General features: G+C 45.0%; 1 protein-coding gene across 7 annotated transcripts in view; it reads left to right on the top strand.

The window, feature by feature from the left end:
* The window catches only part of LOC138749563 (nitric oxide synthase, inducible-like), a 308,564-nt gene that overhangs the window by 269,162 nt on the left and 25,281 nt on the right, over positions 1-14,121 (top strand). For all 7 annotated transcript variants that reach the window (XM_069911097.1, XM_069911101.1, XM_069911098.1 and 4 more), the window contains one exon: positions 12,657-12,734. In XM_069911097.1, coding sequence (XP_069767198.1) covers positions 12,657-12,734 — 78 coding nt within the window. The remainder of the gene's footprint in view (positions 1-12,656; positions 12,735-14,121) is intronic.

The following is a 14,121-nucleotide window of genomic DNA, read 5'->3' as shown; positions in this document are numbered from 1 at the left end:
CTGGTCTCTGGTCAAGAAAGAAGCAAAGTGCTTTAAGATCTTTATGAGGGAAGAAGGTATAAAGGGAATGGATGTCCATCATGAAGAATGAGGCAGTCCAGTTCGGGGAATCTGAAGTCATTGAAGAGATGGAAGACATGTGAGGTATCACAGATGTAGGTGGGGAGGGATTGGACCAGGGCAAAAAGGTCCAGAGCAGGCACTGGCCAGGATGAGGTATCCAGGAGGAGGAAGGAAGGTTTAAAGTGGGAGAAGTGGTCTTGGATCGGGGGTGGAGAGTCACAGTCATGGAAGTAGTCCCGGTGACAGAAGAATTCGGCATTGTAGCATGCGCAGAACTCATTAAAGGGTGGGCGGAGTGGGAATGAAGGTCCAACCAAGCAGGGGTCAGAGTGGGAATCAGGGTGGTGAAGGATGTTAGGGGGAACTGGGTGAGGGGAATTATGGAGGTCAGAGGGTGGAAATGGAAGGTGGGGGAGGACAGAGGGGGAAGGTGGGGGCGGTCAGAGGGGGACTGCCACTCTCCAGCCAGTCAACTTTCCCATTTTCTGCTGACCTGCTCTCCTCTCCCCACCCCTTCCCCTTCTCCCTTCCCTTCTCCCTTCCAGCTCTCCTCCCCCTTCCTTCTCTAGTCACTCAGCAATCCCTTCTCCCCTTGCTCACTGCTGTCCTCACCCTCCCTTCTCCACCTATCACCTCCTGCCTTTGTGACCAAGCCTCCCCCACTTACTCTTTTGTTCGGACCCCTGCCAACATTTTTCCATACCTTGATGAAGGGCTCAAGCCCGAAACATCAGTTATGTATTTTTACCCTTGATGTGTGAAGGACACAGGTGTCTGTAAGGAGTTGGTACGTTATCCCCATGTCTTTGTGAGTTTTTCCCAGGCGCTCTGGTTCCCTCCCACCGTTCAAAACGTTTCCATGCTGCAATTGTTATATGGTTATGGGGGGAGGGTGTAATTGAGCGGCACGAGCTTGCGTTATCGCGCTGAATAGCTAAAGTTAAATTTAAATTCATGTATTTTAGCAATTGTGGTGTGCAAGAATGCAGCAGGTAGCAAACACTGCCTCACAGGCTCCAACTTCCCATCCATTGCAGACGTCTGTGTGAGTTGTGGCCAACATCATAACTGACCCCCACCACCCTGGACACAACCTCCTCTCACTGCTACCTTAGGGAAGAAGGTACAGAAGCCTGAAAAATAGCATCTCTGTGTTCAAAGCAGTGTCTTTCCCATAGCTATCACCTCCTCTTCGTCCACTAATCATGGACTGCTCCAACACCACAAAAGGACAGTTGCAAGTCACCTTTTTACACTCAGATTACTGTGAATATTTACATATTTATAGATTCTTTTAATTCAATTCACTTACTATCTTGGTTTTCCTTTACAAGTACCTGTTCGGCTGCAGTAAGTAAAATTTTCATTGCAAGTGTACATTTTACAACATGCATGGCATGATTGGCCTAGCGATTAGTGCAACGCCTTTACAGCGGCAGTGATCGGGGCCGGGGTTCGAATCCCGCACTGCCTGTAAGGAGTTGGTACGTTCTCCCTGTGTCTGCATGGGTGTTCCCCGGGACCTCCAGTTTCCTCCCACCATTCGAAACGTACTGGGGTGCAAGTAAATTGGGTGAATTGGATTCGTGGGCCAAAATGGCCTGTTACCGTGCTGTATGTCTAAATTTTTTTAAAATAATTTTTATAATTAAAATTTAATTGCCCTTTTCTCTCTCTCATTGTCTTCTGACCTGTATTCCCATCACTTCCATCTCATTGGAACTCACTAATCACTACTCTCTTCTACATCTCGGACATTTCAATCTTCCTTTTAAACCTCCTCCTTTTTCTTCTTTGTTTCTTTTATATTCCTTTTTATTTCAGTTCTGATTTTCACCAAAACCCAAGCTCATTGAAAGTCTTTCAAAGCTAATACAGTTGGTGTTTTAACTTCAAATTACTGTTAGCTAATGACACTCTTAGGAAGGCTTAGCGCTTACCAATATCCTTTGGTATCAAGTCATTTATGGAGAAACCGATATTGATTGTGACATTCTGATCTGTGCAATTATTTGACGTTTTCATCATGTTGGACCTCCCCCTGATGACATCACAGAAAAGTAAAGACATTCTCTAAACTGGGGACAATCTCCTTTGCCCATACTAAGAGTGGATGTTATTTATTACTCATCTTTTGTTTTAGATCATTTTTTCCATTGACTTTCACTTCCCTTCCTTTCTTGAAGTGGTAGCTTCATTAGAACCATGGAACACTACAGCCCAGATACAGACCCTTTGGCCCATCTAGTCTGTGCCAAACTATTATTCTGCCTAGTTCCATTGACCTGCATCTGGACCACATCCTTCCAATACCCCTCCCATCCATTTATCTACCCATATTTCTCTGAAATGTTAACATTTTGCCTGCATTCACCTCTTCAATTGGTAGCTCATTCCACGCTCTTACCACACTCTGCGTGAAGAAGTTCCCCTGAATGATCCATTTCAACATTTCCCCTTTCCCTCTTGACCCGTGTCCTCTAATTCTTGTCTTGCCTAACCTCAGTGGAAAAAAATCTGCTTGAATTTACTCCATCTACACCACCCCCCCCCCCAATAATTTTGTTTTCCTCTATCAAATCTCTCCTCTTTCACTGTTGCTCCAGGGAATAAAGTCCTAACCTAGAACATGGAACATAGAAATCTACAGCACAGTCCAGGCACTTTGGGCCACAGTTATAGCCTGCTCTATTTAACCTTTCCCTGTATAACTCAGCTCCTCTCATCTTGGCAAGGTCCTTGTAAATCTTCTCTGAACTCTTTCAATCATTGATATCATTCATTGCCAACTATTACTTCACAAACGTAGCCAAAACATGTCATTCCTCATGAGGCATTGAATGCTGGGTACCAGATTGGCTGTGGGTGCTGTGGCCACCCCTAGGTTATACCTTCAAACCATGATCTGTGCAAAGAAGCATCTTCTGAATTTGCCTTTAATTACAACTTTATAATTATTGACGATCCCACCTATGGAAATATTTACCCTCTCAAACTAAACCATATCAGAATTTTAAAGGTGTCCAATCTGGTCATTAGTCAATCTCCTTGGAAAAGGTAGAACCCCAATCTCCTCAGATGGTTTCTTCCTGCTCCGGCTAAAAGGGTTTCTCTTAAGTTTTCAATTGGATTTGTTGGTGATATCATTTTTCTAATGCATGGTATGGTGAGATTATTCATTCTAGCTAGAAGTCTAAGGAGAGACAACAAAGAGTGAAGGTTATGGTACTAAAAGGGGTGCAGAAACAAAGTGCTGTGTGTGTCTTATGGCACCTATACCTCTTTCCTGATGGCAGCATGTGCCGGGTGGTGTGGATCCTTGATCGTTGTTGCTCCCTGATGGCAGCGTTCCCTGTAGATGTTCTCAATGATGGGGAGGGTTTTGCCTGTGATGTCCTGGGTTGTATCTACTACTTTTTGGAGTACACCGCACCTCCAAAGAAATCTGCCAGGGTTTCTGGTTCATAAAAGTATACAAAATAATGGGGGACCCAGAAAGAGTGGAAGCACAAAGCTGCTCATTTTGTGGAAGAGTCAGCGAGGTTGCAATATAAAATAATTGGTACAAAGGACATCGGTAGAGTAAGGGATGAGGTCCAGTACAATGAGTATATGCAGTTAGGTAACCAGTTGAGAAGCAGGAAGGGTAGTGATCCATGGAGTACTACCTGTGCCACATGTTAGTTAGCTCAGAAATAGGAAGATAGGCCTGATGAATTCATGGCCCCAGAGAGCTGATCCCTTAATTGAGATGGAGGACAATTCATGGCCCCAGAGAGCTGATCCCTTAATTGAGATGGAGGACTCCGCTCCCCTCTGCTCTTCCTCCCCACGTCTCTCTGACATTAGTGGCCAGGATAAAACTGTCACTCAATTATGTTATAAAGATACACATGGTGAAAAAAAGGCTAAAGGAAGGTAAACTACGTTAGACAAATATTTTCTTAAATAAACAATGTTCACTTATTGCCAATAAGGACCTTGGACATTTTTCAGTTTTATATATCCCTTTTATATATTTTATGCACATGATTGCATAAGAGTTCTCAGTAAAAGAATAAATAATTATAGAATTGGAACATATTACATTAAAGTACATTGTAATAATGCTTTCCATAACACTGAACATTTTTAGAATGTATTAATCGTGTTATACAGGTGTGATAGTACAGATTCTATCACCAATGTGTCTATGTACAGATGGTAGTGTAGGATGACTGTGATTGGCTGAGAGTGTAGCCACACGTCGCAGGTCTTAAAGGGTTGCTCCTCGCCAGACCAGGTCATTCTGGACTGGTCGACCTACGTGATATCCTCCAGTCTTTTAGTTAATAAAAGCCTTGGTTTGGATCAACAAGTCTTTGGTTCTTTCGACACCCTCTACAACAGGGTATACCTGCATTTCCCAAAACCTGCTAAGAACCTGTGCCTTTGCAAAAACATTTTATTGACATGGTGATGGCAATGAAAGAATTTGTAGCTAATTATATTTACATCACTTGGGTGTTGGCTTTGGCTCTACCCCCACCCTTCCCTCTGACTTAAAAGATTATGACCAAGTCCCTGATCTGGTTTTGCTCCCTCCTCCAGCCATCGGAATACCAACATTCCTGCTCATCGTGAGATTACTCAGTTCAGCACATATAACCCCACCTTGGTCTCTCTCCTCCCTCAGCCTGACCACCTCTCAGGTCTGTGTCCTCCACCCCCACCACATCTATCCTTTCGATTATCTCTTATTTTAATCACTGTACCAGGAATTGAAACCAGGATGTGAGAGGGCGCTGGAGGCTTCCGGATCATGTCAGAGTTGTGCATCCGGAGCTCAGGTTGGCCTGATAGTTTGGGTTGAAGGCTGTGTGGCTGCAGAAGACACTAAGTGACTCTTTGCTTCCCTCTCTCTTGGCAATTTTTGCTGACAACCAATCTATATCTGCTTTATGGTAAACTTAAGGGAATTTTGTGTAAAATCACATTGGTTTTATTACATGTCAGTAAAATAATCCTGTAGCTTGAGCTTTGAGGTGCAAAGGATCTGAGCTCTATATCTAAACGTCTCCTAACTCCTTTGCCAACCGTCCAGCCCGAACCTAAGTAGTCTAAGTCAAGATAGTGATGGAACACTAAGGGAAGACTGCACTCTCCTAGGCACCACCCTTCCAACTCAACATCCACCAGCACGCTGACCAAATGTCCCACGGATCTGCTCCGAGAAAGGGCAAATGGATTCCCTCCTGGTGGACTGAGGTCAATAGAGTGTAGAACAGGGTCAATCCAAAGCAAGCCCTTCAGACTACACCTCTGCCAAACATGGTGCGCAACTTAAAATAAAGCTCTGTGGCTTGCATGTGATTCACATCCCTGCACATCTATGTGTCCGTCAAAAAGCCTCTTGAATGCTGCTATTGGTATCTGCTTCCACCACTTGCCCCCCAGCAGCCTGGCACCCATCACTCTCTGTGTAAAAAGCTTGCCCCATGCATCTTTAATCTTTCCCCTTCTTACCTACTCTAATATGTGACCTACCCTGAGAATAAGAATCTGACTGTCTACCCCATCTATGCCTCTCTTTATTTTATAAATTTCTATCGGGTCTTCCCTCAGCTCTGATGCTCTGGAGTTTGCCCAGCCAATACTTACCTACATCCCAGCACATCCTCAAGGATGCTCTACTCAATACACACCCATCACTGTGTGTCCAGGCGTAATTCCAATACGATCTACAAGTTTGCCGATGACATCACAGTTGCCAGCTGAATCACAAACTGCAATGAGGAACCGTACAGGAGGGAAATGAATCAGCTCTTTGAGTGGTGTCACACCAACAGCCTTGCACTCAATGTCAGCAAAATGAAGGAGGTGATTTACATTACGCAGATTGCTTGCCATGTTTCCCACTATACCTCGGGCCGCAAAGGAGTTTGGGATGTCCTGGGCCAACGAAAGGAACTTAACCAAAGCTAGTTTTATCTTTTACTTAAACAGGGAAGTCTGCAGACGCTGGGGCCGAGTACAATGCACAAATGTGTTGGAGAAACTCAATGGGTCACGCAGCATCCGTAAGGGTAGCCAATGCCTTGCCAGGGGTGGTGGTGGAGGCTGAAACGCTAAGGGCACTTAAGAGATTCTAAAAGATTTGTGAACGAAAGAAAAATAGAGAGTTTACAAGTAGGAAGAGTTTTTTGGCAGGACTATATAGATTGGCACAACACCGAGGGCCGAAAAGCCTGTACTGTGTTGTGATGTTCTATGTTTCGGCCGTGTGGCTGCAGCATGAATGAGCTTTTCCAGTATGTTTGTGTGTTGCATTTATCTTTTGACTGATTGCATTGGTTATTTTGTGCAGTTCAAAATCTCATGTGATAAGCTATTAAAATGCATGTCAGATCATCCAGAGGGCCTGATTCTAATTGGTGATTACTGCCCCAACAAATCTTTCACCTCCCGGCCAAACTGTGCTAGTGTGCAGCACTTTGGAATGTCCGCCCCCAAGTGGTTGCATTTATTATCTGCAGGTTATAAACCCACCCAAAAACAGGGGTGTGGATAGAGAACTGGTGCCGGGGACCAACTGGATTATGGATCATTATAAATCAGCCACCCATCATGCTCTCTCCTCTCTTTTCCATTGTGTCCAATTTCTGCAAGCGGACATTGCTTTTTATGTTCAAAGAGCATAAATTCTTACGAGAAGGAAAGGCGATGGGGGAAGAAGTTGGGGGGGTGTATTAACAAAATCCAGAGGAATGGAGGCGACTCCCCCCTCCCAACCTTCTTTCCCCCCCCCCGTCGCCTTTCCTCTAGGTCTCTCCATTCCATCTCCTTTCACACAAACATGATAAATTCTTACCTCATCCCTTATCAATTAACTCCTTTTGTGGGTCTGGATTCCTCCCCCATCCAGTATTGTCTGAATTCTGAGACTTGCTGAGATTTCCTGCTTCTGCCTCAAACTGCTTATTCCTTGAAGAAGGGCCCAGGCCCGAAAAATCAGTCTATGGACAATGAAAACATCAGCTGAGTTCCTCTAACATTCTGGTGTGTTTTTAATTAGTGCAGGAAATCTGCTTCCATGCTATAAGATTCAAAGTCAAATAGTGTTTTTATATATAGCGGGGATTTTTCTAAGCTGGTCTGATATGGATACCCCTTTATTATAATGTTTTCAATGAATTTTAATTCATTAATTTCACAAGGATCAACAGTAAAACCACAGATTTGTATCATCTACCTTAAGAAAGAAACTTGGATTCATGTCACAGCAGTTCACTTGCCTGGCATTTGCAAGGCCCTTCACTGACAGGAGTCACTTTGAACTGCAGGTGTGTTTGTTTGGCAAGTGAACCTTTGATAGGCAAATATAAAAACAACAAGTCCGTGTCCACAGTTGAAACAAATAAACCATTCATCTGGAAAAAATTGGCAATGATGGTGAAGGGCGAATATCGGTCAGAACTGCCAACCCTTTCTGAAATGTGCACCTGAACAAGGAAACGCTGCCTCATTTCAGTGCAGTGGGCAAAAAGTGCTGGAGAAGCTCAACAGGTCACACAGCATCCCTAGGAAGTAAAAGGCCGTCAATGTTTCGGTCCTGAAACCTCTGTCAGGAGTGATGATAAACAGGCAGATGCTGTGTAATACAAAGGTGGGGTGAAGGAAGAGGAACACAGGCTAACAAGAAAGAGGTAACGGGTGGATACAGGTGGGAGGTTAAAGCTGAGAACTGATGGGGGAGAGGGAAGAAGGCTAAAGAATTCTCTTCTAAAGGACCATAGCTAAAAGGATCTTGAATAAAAATATACTTTCATTCTCCTTTGAATGAGAGGGTGAGGGCAAGGATGCAGAGAATGCAGAAATCATCGCCAGGCATTGAAATGCAAGTCTCCTGCCTATTTTGTGCATTCAAGTTCCAATTGAAGCCTCATCCAACCATATATATCCATGGTAAGATTCAAATTTTTGACACCATTTTCAAACGTTAAATTTATGGGGTCGACTTTTACATGTATAGAACTTTTGAGGGGCTGAAATGCCTGCTAGAATCCAAAATACCAATGAATTAAAGTAATAATCAATTCTGCACATCAAAACACACGTCCTACCACAGGGGAGGCCGGGACCACGGAAGTACCTGTGTCGTTGGAGGCGTCGGGAGCTCCAGCCTGCAGGCAGCTGGGGCTGAGGTGTGAGCTTGTGACTGAGGCATCGGGCCGGCAGAGCCAAGGTGAGAGACTGCGATCAACTTTTACACAAGATTGTAGACTTTTTGGCCAAAAATAGGAGGTCGACTTTTACATGAGATCAACTTTTACACGAGTATAAACGATAATTGAAGATGAGGAATTCAAACTATTCTCCATGCTTAATATTCACCACAAGCTGCTATGAACAGAAGTTGGCCATCTGTTAATTAAAAAGAAAATTAATCTAATCCATCCCATATCTACATCCTGTCTCCCTTGCTCCCGTCCAATAAACATTATTTAAGAATACATCCCCCTCTGCAACTGGATCCTTGACTTTCTCATCTGAAGACCACAGTCATTACAAATTGGAAACAACATCTCCTTATCCCCAAGGATGCTCTACTCAATACACACCCATCACTGTGTGTCCAGGCACAATTCCAATTTGATCTACAAGTTTGCCGATGACATCACAGTTGCCGGCTGAATCACAAACTGCAATGAGGTAGCGTACAGGAGGGAGATGAATCAATTCTTTGAGTGGTGTCACACCAACAGCCTTGCACTCAATGTCAGCAAAACGAAGGAGATGATTGTGGACTTCAGGAGGAAGTCAACCCAGTCCTCATCGAGGGCAAGGAGAGGGTCAAAAACTTCAAATTTACGGGTGTCAATGTCTCCGAGGATCTATCCTGGCGCCTCCACATTGAAGCAAACACAAAGAGTCCATGTCTTCTAATTTCACCGAATTGACCCACATTCCCGGGTAAGTTTTTTTTTAAAGGGTGGGAGGAAACTGGAGCACCCGGAGAAAACCCATGCAGACACGGAGCATACATACAAACTCCCCACAGACAGCATGTGATTCGAACTCTGGTCCTGATCGCTGCCGCTGTTACAGTGTTATGCTAACCACTATTGCCAAATGTGCCGCTCCACTAGACTAACTGTGCCGCCCTTCTCACTTGTGGAAAAAATAAATTCGAAACTTTAAGACAGGGAAGAGCAGGATCGTGGAGAGATAATATGCGATGATATTGAAATGAGTAATCCCCGGCAAATGTGGAGTTAGTGTCTGCCCAATCTGAATGAGAATTACTGAATGGCAACATTAGGCAATAACTTGTAAATCCAGTCCGTAATAGAAATGAATACATGGCTATCAAATAAAAATAAGATTCAGACTGTTAAACATGTCTTCAGGTGCTTGAAAATTGAGCAACACCCAAAATACTGGAGGCAAAAGACTGTCATTTCAGGCCGAAACCCTTCATACAGGATGAGCGAGATTCAGCCTGAATCATCACCTGTTTGTTGTTTTCCATGGATACTGTCTCACCTGCTTAGTACCTCCAGCATTTTGTATGAGGGGTCAGTCCCAACACCAAGGTTTCTCTGGACCAAAAGAGAAGACTTACACCTAAAGTATTTTGGCACCACTTTTACTGCCAGTGCAGTACTCCTGTGGACGATGACTGGGATGGCAATGTTGGTAAACATCAACAGGAAAATGACCAATCATAGAAACATAGAAGATAGGAGCAGGAGTAGGTCATTCGGCCCTTCGAGCCTGCTCCGCCATTCAACGAGATCATGGCTGATCTTAAAGTTCAGTACCCCGTCCCCGCCTTCTCTCCGTAACCTTTAATACCCTTATACTGAAGAAATATATCTAATTCCCTCTTAAATATATTCAATGAACCTGCCTCTACTGCTCTCTGTGGCAATGAATTCCACAGATTCATTACCCTCTGGGTAAAGAAATTCCTCCTCATCTCAGTTCTAAATGGTTTGCCTATTATCCTTGAACCATGGCCCCGGGTTCTGGACTCCCCCACCATTGGAAACATCCCATCTGCATCCATTCTGTCCAGTCCTGCCAGAATTTTATAGGTCTCTATGAGATCCCCTCTCAATCTTCTAAACTCCAGCGAGTACAATCCCAATTTGCACAATCTTTCCTCATAAGTCATTCCTGCCATTCCAGGGATCAGCCTGGTGAATCGCCTCTGCACTCCCTCCATTGCAAGATAAGAAAATTATCTTGATAATCTTAGATAAGGTGACCAAAACTGCACACAATATACTCCAGGTGGGGTCTCACCAAGGCTCTGTCCAGCTGCAGTCAGGTATCCTTACTTCATTTGTGACTGGGGCATTAACACCCAGGATAACTCAGCTCTTCCTTTTCTGATAGCACTCCGGGATCTTACACATCCACTAAAATCGCACTTCCTCAATTCAGGCATTGGATTGACCCTCTGGATAACCTTGTTGAAGTCCCTGGATTGGGAATGATCCCCCAAGATGTTGGCTACAGGTTAAAAGGTTAATTACCAAAAGTCATTTGAATGAAATGGATCTCTAGTACTAAAGGGGGGTGGGAGGAGGGAAGGAGAGGGAGGAAGAAGGAGAAAATTCTTCAGCACCAAATCAACGCTGATGGAAAAGTAGCTGTCATCTGTGCACACCAAGAGAATGCTTGGACATTCAGAGGGAGCGGCATCAGAAACCAACGTGCTGTGCTTCCTATTTATTCTCTACTCTAGAATATAAGAAAAGGAGTCACCCCCACCACTGCCCCGCGCCCCTTCCAATCAGGCCATGAATCTTATTAAGGGGAGTTCCAACTCATTATGCCACTCCTGTTGCATGATAACTGGTTGTCCTGTTTACAGGAACACAATATCTAACCTGTCATCACCTGTAAAAGATAACAATTTAAGATACGCCATCATTGTGTTGAACAAGCTACCTCAAGGAAATACTTCCATCCAATCATATCCATCAGTCTGAACTGATAATAAGATGTATATATACACAGGACTTACTGGAAGTCATGGTTTCAGGCAGAGTTGACCTATGCTAGTAAAAGGCTTGGCAATCTACACGGGATCACATTAAAAGCTGTAAACTATTTGCTCAAGTTGTGATATCACACTATGCCCCCTCTAATTCCTCTAATGTCAAACTAAGGGTAGAAGTAGAGGGGGGCATAATGCCCCCACCACCAACGCAGCATAAATTGGAGCAAACACCATCTGTGAAAGGAACTCATCAAATCAAACAGCATCAGTGAGAGATAAAAGACCTTCCATTTCTCCCACTGACGCTGTTTGACCTACTGAGTACTTCCCGCAGTTTGTTTTTTTGCTCCAGTTTCCAGCGTCTGCCATCTCTTGTGTGTCTACTATGTAAATTCCTCGATTCTATCTGTCGTTCTGGCGCATTCTAGCCGAAGAATGTGCTAGATTGAGGACCACAGGAGGTGGGAGACGTAAAGTAGGTGAGTTGGCCCCGTAGCCCAGTAAATGTAAAAGTAGGTCAGATGGAGCAGCCATTGAGGGAGTGGTACAGTCTGTGAGTAGGACATTGAGGGAGTGGTACAGTCTGTGAGTAAGACATTGAGGGAGAGGTACAGTCTGTGAGTAGGACATTGAGGGAGTGGTACAGTCTGTGAGTAGAACATTGAGGGAGTGGTACAGTCTGTGAGTAGGCCATTGAGGGAGTGGTACAGTCTGTGAGTAGGCCATTGAGGGAGTGGTACAGTCTGTGACTAGGCCATTGAGGGAGTGGTACAGTCTGTGAGTAGAACATTGAGGGAGTGGTACAGTCTGTGAGTAGGCCATTGAGGGAATGGTACAGTCTGTGAGTAGGACATTGAGGGAGTGGTACAGTCTGTGAGTAGGCCATTGAGGGAGTGGTACAGTCTGTGAGTAGGACATTGAGGGAGTGGTACAGTCTGTGAGTAGGACATTGAGGGAGTGGTACAGTCTGTGAGTAGGACATTGAGGAAGGGGTACAGTCTGTGAGTAGGACATTGAGGATTTGGCTTTTGAGGGGCTTCAGCAAACAGAGGTAGAACATAGTCAGGTCCCCTCCTGCCACATGTGGGGCATCAAAGATCCCTGTGCTCTCCCTGCTCATTACATCTGTGGGAGGTGAACCCAGCAAGAGGTCAAGAAACTCAAGCTTGGAGGTGGATGCACTTTGCATCATCTGGGATTCTGATACTTCACTGAGGTGGGGTTACACCTAAGAAGCAGCCAGCAGATAGATGATTGCCACCAGGAGAGGCGGGGGATACAAAAAACAGTAGTTAACTTGGGCTTTATTGTCGTCCGATTGCACTCGTACAACCTGATGAAACAGTGTTCTTTGGTCCTCAGTGCAAAACACACAGGCACAACCAGACATAACACACATTCAGGGAAAAAATACATATGGAGGACTAGTATTTCATCTGTACAAATAAATAAATAGTTATTGCTTTGTACATATGAGAACCTTGAAGGGTGAGTGGGAGCAGATCCTTTGGTCATTCAGCGTTCTCACTGGCTGTGGAAAGAAGCTGTTCCTCAGCCTGGTGGCACTGGCTCTGATCCTCCTGTATCTCTTCCCCAACAGGAGCAGCTGAAAGATGCCGTGTGCGAGGTGGAAGAGGTCCTCAAGGATTTTGCACACCCTCTTCAGAGAACAATTCCGGTAAATCGCGTCAATGGGGGGGAGGGGGGGTACACTCCAATGATCCACTCTGCCACTCTTTGGTCCTATGGATTGACCTCAGATCCATTTCCCGGCAGCAACTGTAATGCAGCCGGCCATGCTTTGCCCGCTTCAATCTTCTCAGGAAGTCCAGTCATTGTTAACACCTTCCTGACAAGTGAGGAGATGTTGAGTGACCATAATAGGTCACTAGTTAAGTCAACTCCAAGGAACTTGGTGCTCTCCACTCTCTCCACTACAGAGTTGTTGTGTAGTAGAGGGTGGTTGTTCTTGGTCCTCCTGAAGTCCACGATCATCTCCTTTATCTTGTCTACATTGAGATTCAGGTTGTTACTCTTGCACCATTTCGCTAGATTTTCCACAGTAGAGGGTACTCCTGTGGCCATTGTCCTAACTAACTGGTAGACCATTTTGGTTACTGGTAGACCATTTTGGATACTTTTGGCCTTTCAGAGGCCAGCAGCAGCAGTAGTCAAGTCAGAGTAGCACTGTGACCAGCTCAGTTGTTAAGGGTATGGGCAGGCAATAGGAGACTCACTAGTGGGGGAAACGGACAGGAGGTTTTGTGGTTGCACCGGGATAAATGGGAGGTTCTATGGCCGTGGAAGAGACACCAGCATTGTGTGTTGCCTTCCAGATGCCAGGGTCAAGGGTGTCGAGGGGTTGGAAAACATTCTCAAGGGGAAGGGTGAATAGCAAGAGGTTGTTGTACACATTGGTAAAAACTACATAGGTAGAATAAGGGATGAGGTCCTCAACAATGAATATAGGCAGTTAGGTAACAGGATGAGAAGCAGAACTTCAAGGGTAGTGATCTCTGCATAAATCCTGGTGTCACATACTTGTGAGCTCAGAAGTAGGGAGATATTAATTCATGGTTGAGGAGCTGGTGCAGGGGGCAGGGTTTCAGGTTTTTAGATAAATGGCATCTCTTCTGGGGAGGAAGCGACCTGTTCGAGAGGGATGGGTTGCATTTGAAACAACATCCTGCCAGGTAGGCTTACTGGTGCTACACGGATGGTTTCGATTGGTGGGGGAATGGGGTTCTATGCGGGACAGAGGCAGGTAGGGGTTGGTATGGATGGGTTTAGAGCGACACGGGCCAAGGTGGGACAGTGTCAGTGAGACTATTCTTGTCAACATGGGCAAGTTGGGCCAAAGAACTGTAAGACTCTATGACAGCAAGTTGTGGTCCTCAGGAGTGGAATTTACTCTTTTCCTATCCTTTGGGATTAGATGTCACATCTAGCCAGGGGCACCAGTCCTGGAACCCACAGGGGCAGTGGCTCCCAAATCACTAAATGCTCTGGGGAAATGTATTAATTCATGTCACTTCCTGCCTGCCCATCCCTCATTGTGCCAAGCT

Source organism: Narcine bancroftii, chromosome 14 (genome assembly GCF_036971445.1).
Source record: "Narcine bancroftii isolate sNarBan1 chromosome 14, sNarBan1.hap1, whole genome shotgun sequence".
In the NCBI taxonomy this organism is placed as follows: domain Eukaryota; kingdom Metazoa; phylum Chordata; class Chondrichthyes; order Torpediniformes; family Narcinidae; genus Narcine; species Narcine bancroftii.
Note: the sequence above shows the minus strand (reverse complement) of the source record. Positions and strands in the feature narration are given on the sequence as shown.